Here is a 26,987-nt window from a genome sequence, read left to right on the forward strand (position 1 = left end):
GTAGATGCACCAATATTGAGAGATCTTGCCAATAGTGAAATGTTTGTTTGATTGCTTTCATATCTTTAGGATCACAACAATACTAAGTTACAAAATATTGAGGATGAGCTATCCACCATGTCAGCAAATACCGATTCACTTGAATCCAAGATGGCACAGGTATGTTCTTTTTGTTTTGTTTAACACAGTATTCCATGTCATTACCTAAGTACAATTCTATTAATAGATCTATTCCATCTTAAAACTAAATCATGTTGACTAAAATTCCTTGCAAATGTCTTCATCAGTGTATTGGGGACAGCACTGTATGTGAGTTTCATTCATATTATATATATATATATATATATATAATATATATATATATATATATATATATATATATATATATATATATATATATATATATATATACACACACACATTGCTTTGCATAAAGTTCAAAAATTATGTTTACTCAAATGCCTCCACTAGTGTTTCTACTATTATGATAACCTTAACTTGCATAAAAGAACGTATTCATTGAGTGAAATACTCACATATATATATATATATATATATATATATTATATAATATATATAGATATATATATATTATCTCTAATATATGCAAGCTATTCACTCAGTTACAAACAAGAATGAAAGTTAAGGTTTATCATAATACACACACACACACACACACTTAGAAGTCAGCCAACTGTCTGTACATCTCAATAATTTAGATTAGGCAGTAGAGAAACAGGTAGTATTAGGCTACAAGTTTGCTGTCACCACCCTTAATTGAAGGGTATATTATCTTGATTGTACTTGATGAAGGTGACAATATTGTATTTTTGCAGACCTTAGCAACACAGTAGATACCAAAATTATTAAATGAAACTTTTCTTTACCTATAAATAATTGGTTGTGTAACTATTTGCATTACATGGTCATATTTCTCCTATTTAGAGTTTTTTTTTTTTTTTTTTTTTTTTTTTTGTTATTGTATACAAAGGCTCTGTTTTAGTGCTTGTAAATTACAAAATATTTTCTGGATCAACAGGTTTCCTTTTTTTTCTTTTTCTCCCTCATCTACTGTCTGTGTTCATCAGCAATTTGTGAGAAAATGACTGCTTGCTTTTTTCTTAGGCCCTCAGCCATGCATCCAGTCAGATCACCCAGCTTATACTTGACGTGACCCATCTTAAAAGTGACCTTCAAAGTCATCAAGACAAGCCGAGGACAGACGTTCCAGAATCTAAATTGAAGGGTAAGATTTGTTACCTAGAAAACATCCAACTGTATGTTTACCCTGGTAAAGTACCATTTAAGACATTGTATTACATATTGTATTTGTAAAAAAAAAATAAATAAATAAAGGAAAAAAGGTATTTATATGTCTGGGCTTTGACACAACTAAACCAATATATTGAAGCTATACTGTGGTACATTTCTGCAGCTATTTCGGGAGTCATTTTTCAAGACAGTGCCTGTAATAATAATAAAAAAATCCCCGGTGCGAGATGGTCCATGGCTGAATCTGGAAAGACTGAGATTGTCCTTGTTTTGTGTTTACCATGCTTTCAGGTCAATCTACTTTGAAGAGTCCAAAAGTATTTCCCACAAAACCACACACAGAGGCTCCAAGAAAGAACAGTACTCTGAAAATGCCTGTTTTAATGAACACTACAGGTTAGAGCAATAGTGATAGTCTCAGAATATATTTACTATATTTCCTTTAAAATGCTTTCAGGTGAAACTCTTTTGAAGACTATAAACATAAATTTCCACATGTATAAAACCAAAGGCTCCAGAATGATGAGAATATGTGGTAGATTAGTGGTTTGCTTTCAAATGTTCGCTACTCCTTTGAATAAATATAAACCTGGTTAATAATAATAATAGTTATTACATATTATATACATAATAATGTATTGTGTTGTCTGATGTAACAGGTTCTTAAACCTACAGGTAGACTAGGGTAAAATTACATGTAATAAACATTTCTCTTGCTCTTGTCATGAAATCTTGTTGCGCTGAATTTCAATTCATCTACCCCTTTCTCATGTGAAAAAGATTTTACATGTACGCCTTACTCTTCAAAATGTTCTTTATGACATGTATGAAGGGGGTTGCAGATAATCTGCATCACAAGAGTGTATCATGTTATGTGGAATGAGCAAAATATTATGATAAACTTTCATGGGGCAGAACTAAAAAAAAAAAAAAAAATCACTGCTTCTCTATGTTAAAAGATACATTAACTTGAATGATAAGGGTACTTGCTGCTTTCTGCCATGACAGAACAGTACTTATTACATGGTCTTTATCAAGGAACATGATTTTGCGATGAAACACCGTTAATATGCTACAGAGCCCTTTAGATTACACTATTTTATCATGAAAAGGAGATTTACCCACCCCTTGATGGGATTAAAATATTGTATCACGAAAATGTCGTCATCTTGAAAGTTCACGACAACAGCATCGAAGCATGATAATATCATGAGCATTTTAAACACATTCTGTGTGATAGAAATATTTATTGTGGTAAATGTATTTACTTTTTATTTTTTTATAGGCTTGCAATTATTGTTACACAATGCTTACAAAAATAAAGATGATTTATTGTCCTATGAAGAAATAACTTATGCTCTGAAACACCACGCACCTAAAGAGGAGGAACTAATGGAGTCTGATACAAATTCTGACAAAAAATACTCACTGGCTGAGCTTAAAAAAGTATTAGGAATTTAAGGTAAAAAGAAACAACTATTTATTTTATCCAGGCATATAATATAGGTACTTTATATATTAATTATTTCTTTCTTTCTAATCCGATTAAAATAGATTTTTTTTTCTTCCCCCAAGCTTTAGATGAACAAAGAGATGCAATGTACAAATATACTGAAATTTTTTCAGTCTATATTTAGATGTAATATGTAGCTGAAGTCACACATAGGACATTTAAATTACTAAAAAAGGAATAATAATAAAAAAATGATATATATGATATTAATTTTTTTTTTATTTTTATTTTTTTTGCAGGTTACTGAACTGGAATGAAGTTGACCTATGCTATATACATAATAGAGGGTTTACTATAATGCTGTATAAATTGCATGAAGTGGCCAAATCGCTGGAATATAGTTTGCTTTTGGGGGGTAGGTAAGGTGTACCTAATCGCCTATGGTTTGCAGTGGGAACTCTTTGTTTGGGTCACAGAGGGTTGTTCAATATAATCGTTCTACAGTGTAGTAATCTTTTTTTTTTTTTTTTTTTTTTAAGAGAACAGGCCAAACAAACATATTTAAGGGGTAAAACTCTGTGCCTTTTAGTGTGTTTCTATGTATTAATTGCCATCTTACATTTTTGTCAGTAGGACTTTATAAAAAATACAATAGATATGTGATTTGTTTAAGGTGAATGGTAAATGTACTTAAATTAAAAATAAAAATAAATGTAAGGGTATTTGGATATGCTTTTTAAATGTTCATTTATTAAAAATAAATTGCCTTGTATGGCTATAAACTTGACCTTGCTATAAACCGTTTTTTACTTTACAATAGAATTCATATATATTGAGTGTTGATGTCAAACAGAAAAAAAAAAAAAAAGTTTTTTAAAAAATGGATACCATTTGGAGAATAAACATTTTTAACCACATAGTCCATTACACAGGAGGGCCTTGAGATATTCTTAAAAGCATATACAGCATTTTAGTCTTCAGAGTTTTATTTTTCTACCACTTGGTGGAAGAGATATGCAAAATAGCCAGCTTGCCTCTAGGCTGGATATCAGTAGGCCAAATCTGCAAATACAACTACGTCTCTACCCAGTCATTGAGGTATCATTTAATTTTGTAACCTGGTGTTTGATTTCCTTTTGTTCTGTAAATGGCACCTTCCAGCTTGGGCATTTTGTAATCGGTACCCAAGACAACATTTGGTAATGGTCTACATTAGAAAGCATTATAAGTGATTGCATTACAAAATCTTGATTCCCTTGAGAAACCCTGGCCATCTGTAACTATTTCAATACCTGTTTCACAAAGAACACAGTGCCTCTTGTGCTGTAAGTAAGAAGAATAGTTTATCACATATCTTGGGGTGTGGACTACAAGCAAAGCTTTGTTCTTTTTTTTTTTTTTTTTTTTGCGAATATCAACTCATAAAGAAACAGTACAGTTATAGTCACTGCTGTGAAAGAAGTTATGGAGATTGAAGAATGCCTTATACTGCAAATAGTCAAAATTATATAAAAAAATAAATCAAAAATCATCTCTGGGCTACATTGTAATGTGTAACATAGAAAGTGGTGACCCCTGCATGGTTCTGTTGAAAAATTACACCGTGTAACAATTTTATTTATTTATTTTTTTGTTCCTGGGTAGTAAGTGTTATTTCCTAATTGCTTATGCCTCAAAAGTATAGAAAATGGCTATTATTCCCCACAAACTTTGCTTTTGTGACCAGGACAGTGATATTTAAAAATATCACTATTTCCAATGGGAAAACAGGAAAATGTGTGTCTTTTCGTTCACATAAAGTCAGAAAAAAACAACATATGAATCCAAATTGACATGTATTTATACTAAAGTAATACAAAAATGATTACAAAAGATTTAGAAGTGAGTAGTTTTTTGAGATTTACGATTATACTGTATTTACATCTTCGCGTTCCCCTCCACCCCCCCCCCACCCCCGAGTCATTTTGGATTGGATTTTCTAAAATTGGGAGAAATTACAAAAAATAATTGCCAAATACTAAATAAAACAATTAAAAAAAAAAAATACAAAAAAGTGTAAATCATGGTTTTCCATATATTTGCAAGACCTAATGCGTCACAGGACAGAAAAGAGCAGACTTAATTCGGCAATCATGCATACAAAATATGTAATGTTTATTTAGCATCAGTCATTGTTGTTTTATTACGTTATATTTACAAATATCAACAAATGTCAAGTAGACAAAATCTTTAAGATCTTTAAGACCAGCACTTAAAAATCATCACGCTAGTGAAATGGACCATTAACACACCCCCACACCCTACTATACAGGTATCCTTGTGGAACTCAAGACAGCTCAGTGGGGCCATATAGTAAAAACAGTGCACCAGCAGGTTATTTACCTCAGATAGAGTTAACCACTTGCCTCTTAGGGGACAATCTTCAGTCATATATACAGTAAACAGTAGACAATTCTCCCTGTAGGTTACGTACGTGTGAAAAACTAGAGAAAAAAAAAAATTCCAACTGTTCTTTAGTTGTATTTTTGTATTTGTTAGTATTTATTAATATTATTCACAATAACTTAACTGCTAAGTTTAGCAGCACTGAAGTTACTGGAATGTTCCATAATCTCTGGATACTGATTTATTTAAAAAAAAAAAAAAAAAAAACACACATTCATACACCGTAAATGTGTTTTCTTTTTGTTCATCCCACTATTCATAGCCTTAAGTAAATACAACAACTGTAACTGTATTACTACTGTTTTAACAGTGTGCGTAAAACTCCCACTTATGTTCACGTATTAAAATAAAGTAATATTTGTGCAGAGTTTTACTAGTACAGTATATTGCACAACCAGTGGTGGCTCATACAGGGAGGGTACTGAACATGTTTACATCACAGTGTTCAAGTCCGTACAAGTCCTGAATGTTTTCTGTATTCTCAGATGACCTGAAAGATTGTTAGTTGCTTTAAATTTGACATGATTCTAATGCCACATTAATAAATAAAGATCTAGTGCAACAACTAAGTCAAGTCTTCCACATCACATAAGGTATGATTTAAAAACAATCAGCTGCATTAAAAAAAAACAATAATAACAATAAGAAGAACAACAAATGTGTATCCCAGGCTGAATTAGGAAGAGTACTGTTTAAGAGTAACAAAACCTGTATAAGTATGCCAATTACATTTACAATGTCAATGTTCCATTAAATGTCACTAGAATGTACTTAATTTTATCCAGTGCATTATATGGAGGTCCAGGAAGTAATTAATTATTAGCCATCACATATAAAACTATACATTGCAGAAGCATGAATTTGATACAGTAGTCTCTTGCAAATCTGAAATGACCTATAATCAAAAACACTGGTGTCATAATAAAAGGTATGCTGATAGCAGCTGCAGAAACTACATTTCCACATAAGAGATTTTAAATATTATTGCAAACATTAACCTGCACATGTATAGTAGAGTACAAGTCACAATGGTAAAAAAAAAAGAGACTAGACAAGGGCTTGGTAGTATGGTACAGATTATGATTATAAAATTATATATACCAGCAACACTTAATTTTTTTGTTACTATAATTGTTTATATGTATGTCACTAATGTGAACAGGAATGGTCCAAGGTGGCTTGGACTAGTGAGATTCTGCGGTTAGAAAGGATCTGGGACTTTGGGCATGCCTAGTTCGTTTTATTCTTTATGTTCAAAAGCAATCATGACGTCACTGACAAAGATTACAAATACATTTGTTTAATCCAGTGAAACCAGCTACTAAAAATTAATCAAGTGATGTTCTCTCATTGTTGTAATTCTCGTGTTTGATATATTTCTTCAGTGCAATTAATAACATAATGGCATTCATATTATCAAACCCCATTTTTAGATGCATATTTATACCTGTAGAATATGTACAGTGCCCATCAAAATTACCTGGAATGGAAATGCAAGTTCTGTCTTTCAGTTTCAAGAAAAACACAGCTAGGTATTTCTTACAAATGTCTGGGGATTTTGATGTCAGAAACCAGTGTGTCTATACAAAACTCTCTAAAGGCCTATCCACACCAGACGCGATGCAATTTGTCCTGTGATAAAGTGATACTTTTGGTGCAACACCCAGCATGATGAGATGGACGACTCTTCTCCGATTGGTCTTTGTTCAGTTCCCTAACTGGCGCACAAAAAAAAAAAAAAATCGCAAAAATAAACACTAATACTTTTTTTTTTTTCCTTTTCTCTGCTTCAGAGTCGCCTTCAGTGTTCTATATTTTTGTCGTGGCGTGTTTCGTACTACATATTTGCTTGTCGCAGTGCAGGCGGTCCAAATAGGTCTTAACACTCAATAATTGTTTGTATGTTAGATTTTGTACTAAAATCTTAGTGATGTTACTGCTGATGTGCTAAACTTTCACTGTGCAATCTGAGGATTCAGCACAAACAAAAGATACCAAAACTATCATATTGATCACCTGGGGGACACACACAGGGATGTTTTAAAAAGAAATATATCATGTGTTTTTGTGACAGACAGACAGAGACAGACAGACAATGAACTGGGTATTTGTAATCAAATGAAACAAATAAGGTGTTTTATAGGGAAAATAGTAAAATACTAATAAATGAAAGAGATTTTGTTTTGCTTGTTTAAATTACCAAAAGCGCAACAGTATAGTAATTTAATTAGAAAAGGTATGCTAAAATCGTGAAACCATTAAACTCATTTTGAATACTAAAGCTTACTAGCTTACTAGTCTAGCTTACTAAAGAACCATCAGTTTGCTCATTTTACCTTTTTGTCATGCTTAATGTGTCCGTTTCTTCGGTGTTTACCATTTGGTATTCCATTATGGCAGTGTCCATTGGCCTTGCTTTGTACTGCGCTAGACCACACACTTGCAGCAATCATTTTTACAATCCGGGTCAGTGTATACAGAATTAGAAGTGCCCCTACTAACATAACTAGAGCTACGTCTAGAAGGAAGTATTGATAAGAAGGAATGCTGGACACAGCAGAATGAAGATGCTTGGCGCCATTGTAACGGAGGATGTAATTGATCCAGTAGACCGTGCGGCTTACCGGGTGACCAGGCTGGTCTTTGTGAATCTGGGATAGCAACTGAGCCTCTTGTCTATACCTAAAGAATAAATAACACAACACATATTTAAAGTGAATAAATGCACTATACCCATTTGGGTAATGCTTTATATTGCATGGCATAAATTAATATTAAATATATATGAAATTGCATATTAAATTTATGTTCAGTTATTCCTTGTCAGTTTCCATTAACATTTAAGTCAGATTAACTGTATCTTCAATTAAACATGTAAACAATGGGAAATTATTACATATTTTCAAGGGTAAGAAAACTAAATGAACGTGATATGCAATTACATTTTCAATAGGCATTTGGTTAACATTTAGCAAGAAACCAACTATCGCACATTTATTAAATATGAATTTAACATTAACTTAATATGCAATTGCATCTCTATTTAATATTTACTTATGCCGCGCATTACCAACACTTGTATATTGTATATATACAGTACCATAGATAGTGTTCAAGCCAGATCCATGAGTTTCACATTCATCTAAAATATTAAACTACATTCCAAGTGTACCTTTTAAATGAGCAGATCAACCTTATAATTGATTGTGGCAACACTTCAGTGTTTTCTTATTTCAAACTGTACACAATAGTACCTGAATCAGGTGACATGAGGTAGTGTGCAAGGTATGGTAAAACTATGCAAATTTCCCCCAATAAATAACAAAGTCCTTTACTTGATGAGTCATCACAGTGCTTCAGTTTTCTTGTTTGCATTCAAACCTAAACATATCTCAAACATTGTAGGTCTCTGCATGGTCCAGTGTTTCTGATGTGGCTAATACTGAGACTCTTAGCACCAGCCCCAAAGCCCTAATCATTTTCAAAGAATGTAGTACCAGTAGAGGTTTAGATATTGTAAGTAATGGATAGCATCACCTCCTACTCAAGTCTTTCAAGCTACAACTTAAAGGAAATACAGTATGGTCTTTTAATACAGTACAGTACAGAATACTGTTGTCTTTAAAAGCTCAAATACTTCCACACCAAATTTAGCCACAAGTCCTGTGTACACCCCTGAGTATGGAAAGGTAATATAATAGGATATGACTTGTTTTACCTAGAATCGTGTATGACTTTAACCATTGACTGATATAGCTCTTCTTCTGTCGTCGTCTTCCATTCCAGAAGGATCCCCATTCCTTTAGCTTGCACTCGTGTCATTGTGTCATAGTGGTCTCCAAACAAAGGGATTCCCACTACAGGCACACCATGGTACATCGCTTCATAAATACTATTCAGACCTCCATGACTAAGGAATGCTTTAATGTTTGCGTGACCTTAAAACAAGCACATGGTTCAACAATTTAAAACATGGCATCAAAAAAGAGAAAAAAAAGGCAATTGTTGATTGCAAAACAAGACACCTAAAGAGAGACTATTTTAATACTCCATTTGATGCAGAGTATACTGCATGGTTACAGCCTTTACTGAGGCTCTCAACCACCACACTAGCAAAAACTGCACAAGGAACACCCTCAAGTTTGAGTATCCCCCCCTCCGCTCCCCAGATATTAAATGCTAAAGGAGAGCAGCCTTAATAAAACATACAACCAACACTGTTGGAAGTATAATAAATAAGCTGATATGACCACTAGCAAATTAATAAATATTTAAAACACTACATTGATAGAATGGGAGTTTACTAGATATAATATTTCTAATGTACTGTGTCGTTCTAAGTGAACGGTACAAACTGTAACAAATACGAAAATCGAGATAATGTTAGTCCACCCCAACCCCTTTAAAAGGTATGATAGGACGTAATGCTGATATAGAAAATGGAAGTTTCCACAACAACCACAATAAAACACATTCTGGATTTAATCTGATCATTTTGTTTACTTAATTTATCAGTGAAACTATAGATTGTGCAGCTAAGGGAGTTTAAATTAGTACATGGGCTGATATGTTTTTGAATTAACATTGGAGGCTTGAATGTTAAGAAAACATTATTATGTCACCTCTCTGTACAGTATAATGTACACTAAGTATAATGCTAAAATTATTATAGTAGGCACTTGGTTTTGCAACAGATATAAGTGGCAATTCTTATCTACACAATTCACAAACAGCCATTTTCCACATTTTTTTAAAAATATAAAACACAAATACATAAATAGGAAAATTAATATATCATATATAGTTAATTAATAGAATGTATTTATATCCAAGATTGTCTGGCTATGTGTACTGTACTGTAGGAGTGTCATGTTTTAAACCACTACTTACCAAGAAGATCATTTTGTGGCATCCATTCCACAAGTTTAGTATTATTTCCTAAATTGCTGGGTTTTGTACCTGAAAACCTAAAGGAAAACAAAACAAGATTTAATGAACCAATTACATAAGATTTAATTAAAAAAATTAAAGAACCCTACTTTGTGCATCTAGAAATAACACTGCAATTGCTTAGAAATGTGCATTATGAGAGTTGCTTTCATTAACTGAATCATTATTTACAGTGAGCTTTCTGATTAGTGTATGAAAGATCTGGATTTATGTAATGTGTTTTTGGCTTCCTATTTGTTTTGTGAATGCTCTAGAGACAAAGTTTGATAGTTTTTTTGTTGCTATTGTTCTGTCCTTGTGGGTTTTATTTTAGTTCTCAAATTCAGCAGTGTTACTGCAAGTAGGTTAGCTACACTTGTGCCTTTAAAAGAAAGAATGGAAAATACCACAAAAAGTTTCTCAAAAATATCAAACACGTGTTACTAAAAGTTAATTTATGTAACACAGTAGATACGTGTACTTAAATGTAAATATCCAGATTTTGGCTGTGTATTAAACATACAAACGTACACCTAGAAAAAACATGGTTTTAAGAGGTACACAGTATCAACATGGGAAAGTACTGTTGATCAATGAAAGTTAAAGTGTGCAAACTAACTAGGACATAATGGAAATAAGAGACAAGTGGCGATATCACCTAAAGGTCGAAACTAAATGTTGAACTGTAACAGAACAAAGTTGAGGGGAAATACGTGTCCTCAGTAACACTGAGGTGATATTTGCTGCATGTTATCAGAGAAAGATTTCAAATCTAAATTAATCCATGCGTTCATTTATTGGTTTAGTTTGTTTTGCTTTTAAGGTGATAGCATAGACAGCGCATACAATTCGTGATGGCAACTGGTACAGGAAAATCAAATAACAGTTTAGTGATAAGACACCTGTGGAAGGAGCAGACAAAACATTACAAACATTCTCACAAAAGCGATCAGTAGCCTAAATATAAAAATATAAATGTGTGGTCTCAAACATTTGTTTATAAACAATAAAAGCAACTGTACATCAATAAAAAACAAAACAAAAAAAGACACACAACATGCCAAGGCGTGTACTTGCTCAAATAGAATGTGAGTGACAGATGAATACCAAGTAATGGAATACAAAAAACTGCTTTTTGACTGTCATGCTGAAGACAGTGCTGTAGCTCTCACTTCCTCAGACTCCTCTGTTTCAGTGAACAAGGGGTTTATGTCGACGTAAACTGAGCAATAAATACACTCGCATAACTGGAGGAAACTCTGACAGGAAGAGGTCTGGCAGACCCAAAGCCACAACAGAATCAGAAGACAAATTTTCTGAGAGTCAACAGCTTGCGTGATAGGCGGCTCACAGGACAACAGCTTCAAGCACAGTTTAACACTGGTCAAAGTAAGCAAGTCTCAGTTTCAACTGTGAAGAGAAGACTTTGAGCTGCAGGTTTGACAAGTCGCGTGGCAGTAAGAAAACCATTCCTAAGATGGCAAAATAAGAAAAAAGAGGCTTGCCTGGGCCATGAAGCACTGCCAGTGGACTACTGAAGACTGGAAAAAGGTCTTATGGACCGATAAATCTAAATTTGAAGTCGTCTGTTCATCACACAGGGTTTTTGTACGCCGTCGAGTAGGCGAAAGGATGGTTCCTCGGTGTGTGACACCAACTGTCAAACATGGAGGAGGAAGTGTGAATGATCTTTTGCTGGATCCAGAGTCGGCGACTTGCACAGAGTGAGTGGCACCCTGAACCAAAACAGCTACCACAACATTTTACAGATCCATACAATACCCTCTGGTATACGCCTAGTTGGTCAAGGGTTCATCCTACAGCAAGATAATGACCCAAAACATACCTCTATGCTATGTCAAAACTACCTTAGAAGAAAAGTACAAGATGGTAGGCTTCAAGTCATGGAATGGCCAGCACAGTCTCCAGACTTAAACCCCATCAAGCTGGTTTGGGATGAACTGGACAGAAGAGTGAAAGCAAAGCAACCTACAAGTGCAACACATTTGTGGGAACTTCTGCAACAGTGTTGGGAAGAAGTTTGAGAAATGTGAAATGCTTTGCATGGTAAAAATAAACACTGCAGAGCTGTATTAAAGTCCAATATAATTGTTTTACAAATGTAAGTAATGCAATAAGTTTTCCAGGCATGTACAACCCTTATTTGCACATCAGTGGTAGTGGGTGGAATATGTGTTGTGTTGTGATGCAATACTGTGTGAATGAGGCACTCAATTTCTCAGACAAATCATTAGATTTATTCTTGAGCTAAATTAATAACACCACAAGGGAGAATTCAGAGTCCCTGTAACAGGGGTCTGAAGATCTGTAAGACTACTGCTATTACCCTTGCTGTCTCTCTGCAAACTCAGACACATCCTCTCGAGTACAGATTTTATACTCATCTCTATGGTAACTCCCCAAACTGTTACACCCTATCTATACAGGCTGTGCATGCCCACTTTCAGAGCTAACGGCCTTCCTCTACCAGCTGGCAACCGCAAGCTTCATATTTACAGTATAAAATCATAAAAACCAAACTTATATTTAACAATATCTCCCCATAAAGCTCAGGTGCATTAATATATATATATATATATATATATATATATATATATATATATATATATATATATATATATATATATATATATATATATGTACACACACACATTATGTAACAGGGAGTAAGATCTGCAAAACTCACAGACTGTTTGGGTCCCCTGGATCCCTGTACCTGGGTGAACAGACCAAACTCACAGGGTGAACAATGTAATTATATATGATCAGTTTGGGCTTTTTGGGGGGTGGGGGGGGGGGTGTCCATATGAATGATACTGGTAAGGATATATTCCTAAAAAAACCTCCAAAATGAAATTAAACCACACCTGTAAATATATCCTTCCCTTCCCATACCCACCCTTCCACCTGTTTTATTGTATACATTGTTTTGTGTTGTATATTTTGCATTGTACATATTGTTTTAAAATTTCTTTGTAATTAAGAAATTTATAAAGCCATAATTATTATAATAATAATTGTATGGTATCTTTATATGCAGTGAATGCTGTATGATATCTTTATGTCCGAGTCATGATATTCGTGATATCTGGTGTAAAACATACTAATTAAAACAAACCAGAAAACATTAAGAGTGAGTTCTCACATGCAGTAAAAAGCATAACCTGTATTTTGACGTTTTATCTTTCCTGAAATACAACAACTGGGGACTTTTACATTAAATTGGAGAGCTATCTGAATTAATACAGTATTTACAGGAGTATAGTACTGCCATCATGTCAACTTGGACTACTATAGATGTTCATATAAATAATTTGATTGCATCTTAGGAAAGTATGTATAGAAAGCCAATAGTTTTGTGCATTTCCCAATTATAATCTACATATCTCAGAAAAGTGTTATTAGTAGATATTGATGGCACAGGTCACAGCTGCAAACTCACAACAAGTTTTAGAATTAATAAAATTAAGCAATTGTCTAATTGTGGCCATAATGACGGCCACAATTTAACTTGTTGGGAAAGTGGCAGTAAGCTGCAGGAAAGTCTAAAATGGCAGAAGAACCGCAAGGAGATTCTAATAAATACATAAGAATGTTGCGACGGCCGCAGGCGCAGATAGGGGAGTGACATGTGGAGGCCTTGGTCGGAGCAAAGGGGGAAGGTAATGATGACGGGGATGAAAGAATGTTTTTTGAGCCATGTAAAATGTTAGTTGATACAGGGTTGTGTGTGACAATCACCAATTTGGATGTCTCTTTAAAAAAACAATATGTAACGATTGAAGGTGTTAATGGAGGCACACAAATTGCCTTCAAAACAAACCGATAGAAATAAAAATTGGAGATATCACTGCAACAGTAGAAATGTATCATGAATAAAACGCATGAGCAAAACATTTTAGGGTTAGATGTAATGTATGTCTCATCCTTCCCTGTCACACTCCAGGACTTGACTGAACAGTACCCGGAAGTGGGGGCTCAGCACAGCAATGACTGCGGTAAGGCAGTGGGCGTGCTTATCACAATTGAAAGAGACACCCATCCTCCACAGAAGCAGTACCCAATTAAATCTGAAGCAACTGAAGCAGTAAAGGGTATTATTACATACTGTATTCTGTAATAATGTATTCTGTTACAGCAGGGTACAGTAGTTGAATGTAACTCACTCACGAACAGTCCCATTTGGTCGATGCCCAAAGGGAAAGGGAAATGGAGATTGACTATTGATTACCAAAGTTTGAATCAAGTATTGCCTTAAATGGCACAAATTGTAGCTACCCACATAGGACACTCACTGAAGTACCTCCAAGAAGAGCCAATCCCACAATGACTTGGTATGATAAGTGAATAGCCCCTCCAACAAAAATTGTACAAAAATAGAGTGAACCTCAAGAGAGAAACTAAGTCCATGCAAGACCCACTAACCACACCGTATAAAACATACTTCAAGAACAATCAAACCAAAGTCTTGAAAAATATGCACAACAAAGTACGATTGCTTCAATAAGACATGACATAGTGTCTGAATTAGAAGGATGGTTTGGGGCAGCCCAATCTACCATGAATGGAATAAATGTTGAGTTCCAACGAGATAACGATGTAACAAATACATGGAATGCAAAAGGCATGATGCATTCTGCCACCAGGGTGCACCATGCAACTAATGCAATATAGTTAATGGTAAAGTCTATTAAAACCCTCTTACAGGCTATTAGGGATGATGTTAATGTAACACAACATGAAGAAAGGTGTTACCGTACGGGAATGGCCATGGTTAACCATTTTGACCAAAACATAAATGATCTCCTCTCTGGATGTTTACCACTGTCGCATAGAAAATCCCTCTAACGTGTTAAGGCAGGTGGTTTAGGTATCGAATGGGCTGCTGATGTATGGGACGCCATCCTCACCCGCCCATATCGAGGCCTGTATCTTACTACTAATATCACCTATCAAATTTGAATACCCTCAGGAACGTCTAGGGTACCTGCGGTGGTAAAAGTGGTTCAATCATTGGGACAACAAGAAGGCAACCATGTAAATACTTTGTATAATGTGCGGTAGGTAGGAAATGGTAGTTTGTACAGCCTTGATTGTTGTAGACAATATAAATGAAATTGTAATATATATATATATATATATATACTTACGTGCAGACTATATGACCACTTAAAGCAGGGCTTCTCAAACTTAGTCCTGGGGACCCCCTGTGGCTGCTGGTTTTCATTCCAACCTAGCACTCAGTTACTTAACTGGACCCTTAACTGAGCTGATAATTTGCTTAATTTGATATTTTTACTTGTTTTCAGCTAAAGAACTGTTGCATATTTCAAGGTTGCTATAACATTTGATAAATAACCTAAACAGCAACTGTTTATGAGCTGAAAACAAGTAAAAATGTCTAATTAAGCAAATTACCAGTTCAATTAAGGGTCTAGTTAAGTAACTGATTGGTTGGCGATTGACAGTAATCCCAGCAACATAACAAATTGTGTTGCTCATGTGAAGGAACTCACAGGAGGCTTGTTTGCACACGTGTTCTATAAGGTGATGGTGAGTAACACAATCAATATGTGCTATTTAGGGGAATCTAAGTAAGCTATGTACGATAATTTTTGTTAAATATAATAACTGAGGTTTTGGGCTCATCTTTGTGCTTTTATAACTCTCACCCGGCCCATGCCAAACGAAACGAGTGTGACACCCCTGCTCTACAGAGTTAGAAAATAGTGAACAGCAATGCCAAATCAACCGTATATACTTTGCTTGATGACGCTCGTAGAGATGAAGTTGGTAGCACACTCAAAAATCTCTTCTTTAAAAGACTTGACTGCTAATATTATACATTGGATTCCTCTTACATTTTGTTTTAAAAAAAGTTTTATTATTATTGAAACAAAACAAAAAACAAACATGCGTTTCGACAGTGCGTCTTCATCAGATGTGTAATGATTGTCAATTTTTGTAAAAAATTGCTTAATCATATGACACAGTCCAATAATTAATCAGTTATTTAATCAATTGGATAATGGCATAGACAAACCATCTCTACAAGAATCAAAAAGTATACATGGTTGATTTAGCATTGCTGTTGACTATTTAACCCTGTAGAGCAGGGGTGTCAACCTTGTTTAGTATACACACACACACACAAAAAATTGTTGGAAATGATCAATCAAACCTTGTTTCTTGTGGTCCATGGCTGTAGAGACAAGCTAGGTCGCACACTTAGTGATTAATTAATATAAATAAAACCGAAGTATTTTTTAAATGGGATTTGAGACTAGATTTAACTGGGTGCTCAAATTAAAGTTTTTTTTTTCCAGCTTTAGATTTTATAATCCTCTACACCAGGACTCATGTCTCTTGCACTATGTAACTATGGTTGGGAATCTGTTCTAGGCCTGGGAATGTCCTTTGAATGTTTAATCACAAAATTATGAACGCAAATTGTGACGTGCATACTCTGTGGGTATCTGGGTTATGTGCAACACTCTCCGAGAACAAACAAATTGGTGCACTAACCTCCAAATCACCTTCTGAGGAAGCCGACCCAGTGCTCCAGCCAATTTATGAGCAATATCATCTGATAAGTACTTAACTCCAGCTCCAAAGGATACCAGTACAAAGCCATGTTCTTCTGTTGTATCAGCCCATGTTAGGAATTCCTAAAATTACAGAGAAACCAAATATAATAAGAGTTTTTGTAATATAATCTAAGGGGCATGTCATAGGTGACCTAATAGTCTGTAAACAAGTAGCAAAATGGATTTGTGAAAAATCTAACCTGTATCATTGATTTCTATAGGACACCACGTGTAATGTAACTTTATTGAGAGAATCATAGATTATAGCTGTGTACCAACTATAAAAGACACTATGGCAAAGTGTGTGTTAATACGGCCAGAGGTAAAACATTGGAGTAAAGAAAACATTTGCACTGTAACATCAGCAATGGAACCTAAGGGATTACATCAGAAACTACAGTTGGGTTCCAAGTATGAAGTCAATACCACAATGTGTTTCTTCTTGATCAAGAAATCTACATAAACCCAAAATTCAAAAGTATTATACCATTGCTATAGCTTAAAATGTTTCATCGTCAGTATTTGTACTGTATGATAGTCACTGGTGGAATATGGACATACATTTTTTTTTTTTTTTTTAAAAAACACACACACACACACACAGTCAAAAGTTTACATACCCCAAATGAAATTTATCGAAAACAAAGAATTTTAGGAAAAATCTTTTGAAGCAAAAGTTCTGCTTTTGTGGATGACAGGGGAAAAAAAAGAACAAAAAAAGGATTCAAGAAATTGATTTCTACAATCATTTATTTCGGCAATTTTTTTGCAAAACTCCAAAAATGCTAGTTGAAGCACCTTTAACAATAATAACCTCTTTTAAACAATTATGAAATTTGTCAATGAGCTTTTGGCATGATTCTGTTGTGATTTTTGACCGCTTCAATGGAAAATTATTCCAATTCATTCAAATTCTGTGGACTTCTCTTGTCTTCAACATAAAGATTCTCAATTGGATTTAGATCAGGACTTTCACTAGGCAATTCCCGAACCTTGATTTTATTCTTCTTTAAACATTCTGAAGTAGACTTTGATGTGTGCTTTTGTTCGTTGTTGTGTTGGAACCCCCAGTTGCGCTTTAAAACTAAGTTTTGTAGCAGAGAGTTTCAGATGATTGGCCAGTATCTTTTGGTATGCTATGGAATCCATTGTACCATGTACTGGAATTAAATTTCCTGTGCCATTAGAGGAAAACAGCCCCATAGAAGAATATTACCACCTTCATGCTTAACAGTAGGTATTTTGTTCTTTTCTTTGTTCGGCTCACCAGACCTTCTTCAAACGTAATGACTATCAGCATGAACAAATAGCTCGATTTGTGTTTCACCAATACAAAACCTTTGACCAGAACTCAAACCCATTATTCAAATACCATTTTGCAAACTTTAAGCAAGTGTCCTTGTGACGTTTTCCTAGGAGTGGCTTTGCAATACTTGACCTGTGTTTGAAATGGAAATCCCAGTCCCACTTGCATCCAGTTCACTTTGAATATCTTTGGCAGTCAATCTTGGATTGTTATTAACTTTCCTCACAACTCTTCTACTTGTTCTTAGTGAAATAACCTACTTTCTTCCAGACTGAGGGAGCATTCTGACAGTACCATGAGTCTTGTATTTCTTGATAATAGAAACAATAGTTGAAATTGCAATATTCAAATGCTTGTGAATCTTCTTGTATCCTTCTCCAGCTTTGACAATAAATCATTTTCTGCCTAAAATCTTGAGATAACTTTACTTTTTCCCATATTTACTTATTGTTAATGACAGCAAGCATCCTATGCCTAACCCTTTTATACCTCCCTAATAATGTTCACTTACAATCCAGCATTTTCTAGAATTAGGTTCTGCATTATCATATTGAAAATTCTAGCACCTTGTAAACAATACTATGATATGGTCAAAGGGAATGAATATTTTTTAATTAGCATTTTTTGGAGTTTTGCAAACAAAATTGCTGAAATAAATAATTTTAGACATCCTTTTCTTGTAACTTTTTCCTCATCCACAAAAGCAAAACTTTTGCTACAAAATTATACATTTCTATTATATTTTATATATATATATATTATATATATATATATATATATATATATATATATATATATATATATATATATATACACACACACACACACACACACAGCACTCTGTTTAAGAATTACGAATATAAAAATTAATTGCATCCAGTGATCAAAACCACTGGGACAAAATCATTCATATACTAGCCATGCTAAAATACTCAAGTTGTAAAAATAAAGCAATCCACTTGTAAGAATGATTTCGGGGCAAACTGACCGCATGTAATACGATACTGTATGAAGTGCAATGATGTGTACAACCAATAAAGCTGTTTTTTAAAATTTGTTCACATCTCACATGATTAAGCATGTGCACAGTGTGTGCAGTATAATCCCTGGCCCACAGCAACTCTGCATAGAAAAAAAGCAAGTTGTGCAGTTTATGTGCGTCAACATGGCAGGAAAAAGAAAGACGCACTACTGCATTGTACAAGTATTTGTGTTCTCTATTATTGAAAATTTGTTTTAATAAAGTGAATACAGTCATTGAATACATACAGAGTACAGCACTGTTTCTGTGTGATATGCATGTTTAGGAAGGGGGATTGTGGAGCTTTGCACCTCTACTTAGTGAAAAAGGTGAGATTTGCATAGCAACTGAAAAAAAGCAAGCCACAGATGCTTAAATGCAGTGGCAATCCTGACAATAAAATACTGTAATGTCATTTTAATTCAAAGGCCATTACACAACACTGCATGAAAGTTAAACTAGGCACCCTCATAAGATGATCACTTCAAGTATACTGTAGTAAAATAGGATTCTGCAGCCTTGAGTAAACAATCATATAACAAGCTGCTTACCCACAAAGACTTGTTTTGATTGTTTTGATGTATTTTCCTCAGTGACTGAGCACCATTGACATTTATATACTGTATTTAAACTGCTGATGCTGGGGCACGCTTTTTCTAATTGTAATCATATCAGTCCGCTTTCAAGAATCAAATCACCCGGAACGGATGTGATTCTTTTAAGCGGAGTGCACCGTGTGTGTGTGTGTGTGTGTATATTACATATATAAAAAATATATATATAAACCTTAGGAGTAAAACAAACACTAACTTCAGTTTAAAACTATATCCTACGGTTCTTATTTGCCAATCAGCACTGACTGCAAATAATGGAATCATTATTCAAGGCCTGTGTAACTCGATTCCCTTGTTGTAAAAAATGCACCATTTCAGCAAATGTTAATGAATATACAGCTATGACAGTAAAACAAGGCATAAATATACAGCTGTAATAGTAAAACAAGGCCTCGGCTGGCACGGACAAGCAACAGTGGACACTAGTCCTTGTTTCTGATGAACAAAGTAAACAATACTTACATTTAAAAGAAAACTGCTCAAATGTCAAAAGGTTTTACAATACCCCTTTGGACTTTGGCATCCAAAATTGCAATTCAGGCCTCCTCACAAACAACTTGTGTTTACCATGATGGTATTTGTAGTCATCTGAACTGATAATGGAAGGCTTTGTGATAATGCAAATCTAAACAGACATTTCTGTAATAGTAGTGTAAAGTAAATATACAAAAATAACTTTCAGGGAACAGAGACATGTAATTTACTCAAACATAGTCTTATAAAATAAAACAAATAGCTTGCCCTTTTAAGAAAGCTCCACTTTTAGCATACTAAAATTCAAGAGGCCCGTGTTTAGTTTGGGTGGCTTTGGGGCGAGTTTGTTTATGCCAGATAGCATGGCATAACAGTATCCATTGTGTTAGAATGGTGCTTCACTGCTGATTGGTGTAACTGTATGCATAATGTTAATGGTGCAACACTACCGCTTGGCCTACATGTGTCCAAGCAATAGTCAGTGAACAAACCCACAATGGTATACTCAGTTCCCCTCTTCATAAGTGTGCTTACTAAGAATTGTCACTATAAAAGACTCTCGTTACTAAACACAATATTGTTCGGCATAACTGTAGCCATGACTCTATAGCGGTGTATGCTCCAGGACTTACAGACTGAGGGTCAATGTGGCCCCCTTTCAATTTTAGGGAGACATTTTTTTCAGTGAGGGGGTCAATACGTTTGATTCTGAACTAACTACCACTTCTTATTTTTGTTTGTTTTAAATATGCCAACAGAAATTACTGACCTTTTATTTCTGAAAAACAAAAAATAAAGCTGTAAAAGCTGTAGATACAACCGACACATCTCTACAATACTCACTTTTGGGGAAAATATTGGGAAATCTGTCACAGTGATGCTGGTGTATACCAAATCACTTTAGAACAAGGGTTTTCAATCTTTAAGCTGCATACCCCTTTCCAAAAAATGTAGTCCATTGCCTATCCTCATCTGAGATGAGTCATAATAAAATGAAACCAGAAAAAAGGGTCTGTACAATAACATGATACAACAACGCACAAGCTTTGGAGTGTGTGATGGATACAATTATAAAAAGTTTTATTATATATTAAGTATTATAACGGAATATATCATAATAACTTTTGGATAAAAATCGTCCCTCGAATAGATTTCTAGTTGTTGGAAACATCAACATCATTTTATTGTAATTACCAATTAATTAAAATCAACAAAGCCTCTGTGATAGCCTCAATCAATCAGAAATGACATAACACTATTCCTTGATAACAAATGGCAATCATGTATTTTTATTGATAATACACAAAAACAGGCAAATAAAAGTTCACTATCCATGCATCTCTACATCTGGCCTTATTACGAAAACTGGTTATTGACATTCTTAAATTCTTGGTGACTAAAAACGTACAGTACTGATGCAAATTTAAAAAAAAAAAAAAAAAAAAAAAAAACACACATAAAATGCTTACCTAGTATCACTGATGAAAGTAAAATTTAAGAGAGCTTCAGCTGCAAGACATATTTGCAAGACATAATCTTACAGTATTTCTTCTTGATCGCCTTTTGCTAGTAACGTACTAGTGTTGAGCAAACAAGCCATATTTTTTCACTGGATTGAAAGCTAAAAACTCTTATTCTCACACCAGAATTAATGGCTTGTCAAATTAGACCACAAGGCATTACTTTGGTTTCTGATTGGCCATAAATTCTACATTTTGAAATGAACCAATAGTACTTAAGTTACAGTGAACTTTAAAATCAGTCATTGAAAAAATAAAGATCTATTTGCAGGCACGAACGCACACAGGAAATAAAATGGAGTTAAGACTATGCCTTTAGTTTTTTTTTTTTTTTTTTTTTTTTTTTTTATCCCAAAAGACAGACTGCAGTAACCGCCCAACTGTTTATATAACATTTAAAACAGGGCTTATTCCAAAAGTATTTATTTAATATGTAAATTAGCCATGTGTGCACTGAACGCTCCATCACTGCACATCAGGCTGGTGTTAGTAGTTAAACATTGAATGCAAGACAAAAGTTTGCAATAGATTGGCAAGTGGTACTAAACAAAATGACATTGGCTGCCATTTTCCTAGTTTGAAAACCACCGCATTAGAAGAAATCGCATTACCAACAGATACAGTTTAATAGTAGTAGTATTTAAATGCCATTGTCTTGACTGGTAAATTCTTACCTTCCAGCTGCCCCTTATTGTGACAATTTACAAAATCCGTTGGTGTTGATACTATGATAAATGCGTATATCTGCTTCAGGTACTGTATTTTTCTCAAGGTTAAACGATGGCCGGTGTTACACAGAACACAAAATGATATAGTTTTGAAAATGCTACTTACCAAAACCATGACTGCACGTGAACTGTATTACATAATTTCCTTTATTCCGATTCCAGTGATGTTTTCTCAGTACAAGATGTATTGAATAAGGTCAACTACAAAAGGAGATGTATTGAACATAATTATCTTAGTACATGTGGCAATAATATATATATATTATATATATATATATATATATATATATATATATATATATATATATATATATATATATATATATTATTGTGACAGGGTCTTCCTCGGGTCACACGCGTGGGTAGCCGCTGTTCAAGCATACAGAGAGACTGAGGTTGGTGTTGAAACGCCGGCACAGGCGCGCAGGATTTATTAACAACAAACAGAAAGTGAAAGTAAAATAAAGGCGGTCATGTGACGTTACCAGCGATGGTAACGCACAGAGGACAAATACAGAAAACCGTACAAAAAGTGCAAAATAAAACACAATACCCCAAACTATAACTCAAAAGGTGCCGTGAAAACGGCAGGCCTTGCAGCAGCCCCGATCACAGCGATCGCCATGCTTTTATCTTGACGCTCTGTTGAGACACGCCCACCTGCCTGCTGGAACAGCTGATTGCTTTCAGCTGCTGCTCCACGCAGACCGGTAATCGTCCCCAGCGGAGCGCCACAGCAGCTAAACAATTAAATCAATTGTAACAATTAACACAAAAACATACAATAAACTACATATTTCACTGTGCAAGGCTTACGCTTTGCCACATATCCTCCCGCTCAGAATGGAACCCATAGGGGTCCATTCGACAAAACAAAAAAACACAAGGGTGGGTGGGAGGGAACATTAGAGCCAGGCGCAACCTCCATACCATCATACCAGACACCAGGCTCCAACGTTAGCATCGCTAAACAATAAACATGCACACACATACAACCACTATCCACATACCAATAATTAACAACAATACACCCACAATTATTACCCCCTAAACCCAGTGTCCCTTCACGGGGCTCCTCTCCAGAGGATTGACCCGCCTCCTTCTGTGACGATCCCCCACAAACGACAGGTCCTCCTTCGCTGACGCTCGGCAGGCAGTTCCTCCCGCTGGCGTCCGGGCAGGCAGTCTCTCCTCCTCCCTCGCCAGCTTCCAAGACCGGAACTCCTCCTTCTGCAGCTCTCGGGAACGGACCCTCCTCGGCCTCTCTGGCGTTCGGGCGGGATGTCTCGGCTCCTTCGCAGTGCCTTTAAGGACAGCGGCTCCATCCCTCTCCTTCAGCAGCCCCTCAGGGTTACCTGCGGTCTGCCCTTGTCCCCCCCAAAAAATTTCAGGGGTTTGCTCCTCCTGTCTCTCTGTAGCCATCTAGCCTTGCTTCGGCAGGATGCAGCGGAATCCACTTCCGACACCATATGTGACAGGGTCTTCCTCGGGTCACACGCGTGGGTAGCCGCTGTTCAAGCATACAGAGAGACTGAGGTTGGTGTTGAAACGCCGGCAAAGGCGCGCATGATTTATTAATAAAAAACAGAAAGTGATAGTAAAATTAAGGCGGTCATGAGACGTTACCAGCGATGGTAACGCACAGAGGACAAATACAGAAAACCGTACAAAAAGTGCAAAATAAAACACAATACCCCAAACTATAACTCAAAAGGTGCCGTGAAAACGGCAGGCCTTGCAGCAGCCCCGATCACAGCGATCGCCATGCTTTTATCTTGACGCTCTGTTGAGACACGCCCACCTGCCTGCTGGAACAGCTGATTGCTTTCAGCTGCTGCTCCACGCAGACCGGTAATCGTCCCCAGCGGAGCGCCACAGCAGCTAAACAATTAAATCAATTGTAACAATTAACACAAAAACATACAATAAACTACATATTTCACTGTGCAAGGCTTACGCTTTCTATATATATATATAATATATATATATATATATATATATATATATATATATATATATATATATATATATACATAGATAACTGGTGATATGGCCATGAGACAGTTGGTGCTTAACACATACTGAATTATTCTGGCCATGAATTTTAGCATTTTTTGTCATAGAAAAGACAACGCCGATGCGATTTTTGTTTCACAAATCTACCGCACTTTGTCTATAAACTGTACTGTAATACGCAGAAGTACACAATTCTCCCATTCACTTGCTAGGTCACTCAAACAGACAGATATTTCTATTTGTTCTGTGTTCGGTGTCCGTAACACACTAGGAGGCTTAAGTTCCTTTTTACGTATAAAATGGACACTAATAGGGCTGTTTAGTATCAGCCCCATTACAAAGTCAATAACACACTAAAACATGTGAAATGTGTGTGATTTTGTGAACACAAACATAGGATTCTCTGTATTACTTGTATACCTGATGATGATTCTTAAGATGATGCATATGTTATTGACACAACTTTTTTTTCTATATCCTCTGCCTCAAAGAACAATATTAATGCTCAATCTAGCTATCTGTATTTATATTTCCAAACACAAACTAAAAGCAACACCTTTGGTGAAACACATGCACCTTTTGATTACCTGGTCCTGTGGCTTAGCACAGGATAACACATATTTGACAACACTGCAGCTACTCTTCACTTACACCTCTGTTAAATTCTCAGCAAAGTAAATCACTATGTACACATGACATACACCCTTGCATAGATCAATAGATTCTGATTCTCTCAATAACTTCATCAGAAAGGAAAAGTGTGGCATATAAACTGTATACAGGGTTAAAAAAGGATCATGTCACAGTTATCAGTTTCCTCTTGGGTACCTGGGGAGTGTGTACTTTTATCTAGGTCAGTACTAAGGAAGAACACAACGTTGTTTTGGATGCACATACATACATTTTCGTATTAGTTTCAATGTAGAAAACAAATAACCTGAAATACATTTATATAAACCAGAGCATGTGCAACCAAACCAATAGAGTTATATTAAACCCAACATACTCTTAGCAATACAGATAAACTTATTTATACAAACATTTTGACATGAAGATAATGAATAAGTACTAACCACTTACTATATTTTTTTGCGGACTATATATCTCTGTGTTTAAAGTCATGGATCAATCAATAATACGGTACATAAAAACATAACAGCACCTAACAGTAATTTAATAAAAGTACTTTAATTACAACATTAAGTGAAGTCATCAAGCCTTACTTCTGGTAGAGGACTGGCAGGTTTAGTGAGGATGCCTCCCACATACACCACATGAGGTAAAGTAGGTCGTGGAAACTCCAGGGCGATGTCTGTACACAGCATCCAGAGGCTGCTTCCTTGAACCAAGTCATACATTGACGCCTCTGGCTGTATGTCATATTTCTTCATGATTTGGTCATACCGAGGCAGTACTAAAAACTTCACCCCAAAGCGCGAGACCAAGTAGACGGCAGTGTTTGTAATCCTTTGGAAAAGGTTCATGTTGTCTGTGAGAAGGGAGTTAAATTCAGGAACATATGCTAAGGGGGCTGGAGCCCCTACTTCTGCTGGGTACCACAGACCTGTGCTAAAGACTGCATACCTCACCCCTAGGAGATGAGCAATGACAAAGCCACACATCTCATTGGGGTCGACCAGGACCAGGTCAAAATCTTCTTCCCTGAGGCGAGACATGAGGTTCTGGTTTCCAACCATAAGGTCGCAGTTCTGGGAGTAGTGCTCCAAGATGTCAAAGAGTTCTAGCGCAGTTAGACGTCCTGAGAAGATGTTCTTCATCTTGGACTGTAGAAAATCATCGGCTGTGGTGCTGTTAAAGATGCCTGGGTATCGCTGAAAGCGGTAGTGATGAGATGGGGGCACCTCACGGCCCTCTGAAACAAGAAAGACAGCATCGTGTCCTTCTTGGTGTAAGGCAGAAGCCAGAGTCTTGAAGATGTATAGGTGGCTCTCAAACATGATAGGAGGCACAACAACGATTTTGGCAGCCCACGTCAGGCTAGCAGCAACACACCACAGCAAGGCAAAAATGGCAGGATGCAACTTCATGGCTGAAAAATAAATACATAAACAAACATGAATGCATTTATTGATTGATTTAAACAAATGTCCTTTTTTTTTTTAAAAAAACACTAAGTCACACATTTTCCCACTTCAAATAGCTTGTCTTTTTTGGTGGTGAACAAATCCAAAATGACCCTGCCCGTAACATATTGAACCTCCCCGGCTCCTTCCATACCCCTCCCCTCCACCTCCAGTTACACTGGCTCCCTGTTTATGATCGTTGCCTGTTCAAACTCCTTACCCTCGTGTACAAATCTCTCCATGGTCATGCCCCACCTTATCGGACTGCACTAACTTCCTACTAAGTTCCTTCACGTCCCTTACACTCCCAATCCCTATTGTCCCTCTTGGTCCCACCCTTTCCCTGTGCCCAATCCTTGCACCCTTCATTGGAATAAACTCCCACTTGACATAAAGCAGTCATATACACTATAGTTTCAGCTAATCCCTCAAAACCCATCTCTTCTCCCTAGCCTATCCTACTGATACTCTTGGTCCCCAATTTTCTGTTATGACCCCGCAAGACCACTGCTCTCCT

At 35.8% G+C, this 26,987-nt stretch overlaps 2 protein-coding genes across 6 annotated transcripts in view; one reads left to right on the forward strand and one right to left on the reverse strand.

Annotated features, from left to right (window-relative positions):
* Positions 1-4,388, forward strand: part of LOC121322800 (EF-hand calcium-binding domain-containing protein 14-like) — an 11,169-nt gene extending 6,781 nt beyond the window's left edge. The window contains exons 6-10 of one of the 3 annotated variants that reach the window (XM_041263106.1): positions 70-159; positions 1,126-1,246; positions 1,564-1,668; positions 2,558-2,734; positions 3,025-4,387. In XM_041263106.1, the coding sequence (XP_041119040.1) occupies positions 70-159; positions 1,126-1,246; positions 1,564-1,668; positions 2,558-2,733 (492 nt within the window). In that variant the 3' untranslated portion in view covers position 2,734; positions 3,025-4,387. Of the gene's footprint in view, positions 1-69; positions 160-1,125; positions 1,247-1,563; positions 1,669-2,557; positions 2,735-3,024 lie in introns of all 3 variants that reach the window. The other 2 variants (XM_041263123.1, XM_041263115.1) reach the window with 2 other exon arrangements.
* The window catches only part of LOC121322782 (2-hydroxyacylsphingosine 1-beta-galactosyltransferase-like), a 51,696-nt gene that overhangs the window by 5,152 nt on the left and 19,557 nt on the right, over positions 1-26,987 (reverse strand). Inside the window, exons 2-6 of one of the 3 annotated variants that reach the window (XM_041263094.1) lie at positions 25,610-26,436; positions 16,646-16,788; positions 10,061-10,137; positions 8,889-9,108; positions 7,795-7,852 (exon numbers count right to left, since the gene is read on the reverse strand). In XM_041263094.1, coding sequence (XP_041119028.1) covers positions 7,795-7,852; positions 8,889-9,108; positions 10,061-10,137; positions 16,646-16,788; positions 25,610-26,434 — 1,323 coding nt within the window. In that variant the 5' untranslated portion in view covers positions 26,435-26,436. Of the gene's footprint in view, positions 1-7,497; positions 7,853-8,888; positions 9,109-10,060; positions 10,138-16,645; positions 16,789-25,609; positions 26,437-26,987 lie in introns of those variants that run through there. The other 2 variants (XM_041263080.1, XM_041263086.1) reach the window with 2 other exon arrangements.

Source organism: Polyodon spathula, chromosome 1 (genome assembly GCF_017654505.1).
Source record: "Polyodon spathula isolate WHYD16114869_AA chromosome 1, ASM1765450v1, whole genome shotgun sequence".
Taxonomy (NCBI): domain Eukaryota; kingdom Metazoa; phylum Chordata; class Actinopteri; order Acipenseriformes; family Polyodontidae; genus Polyodon; species Polyodon spathula.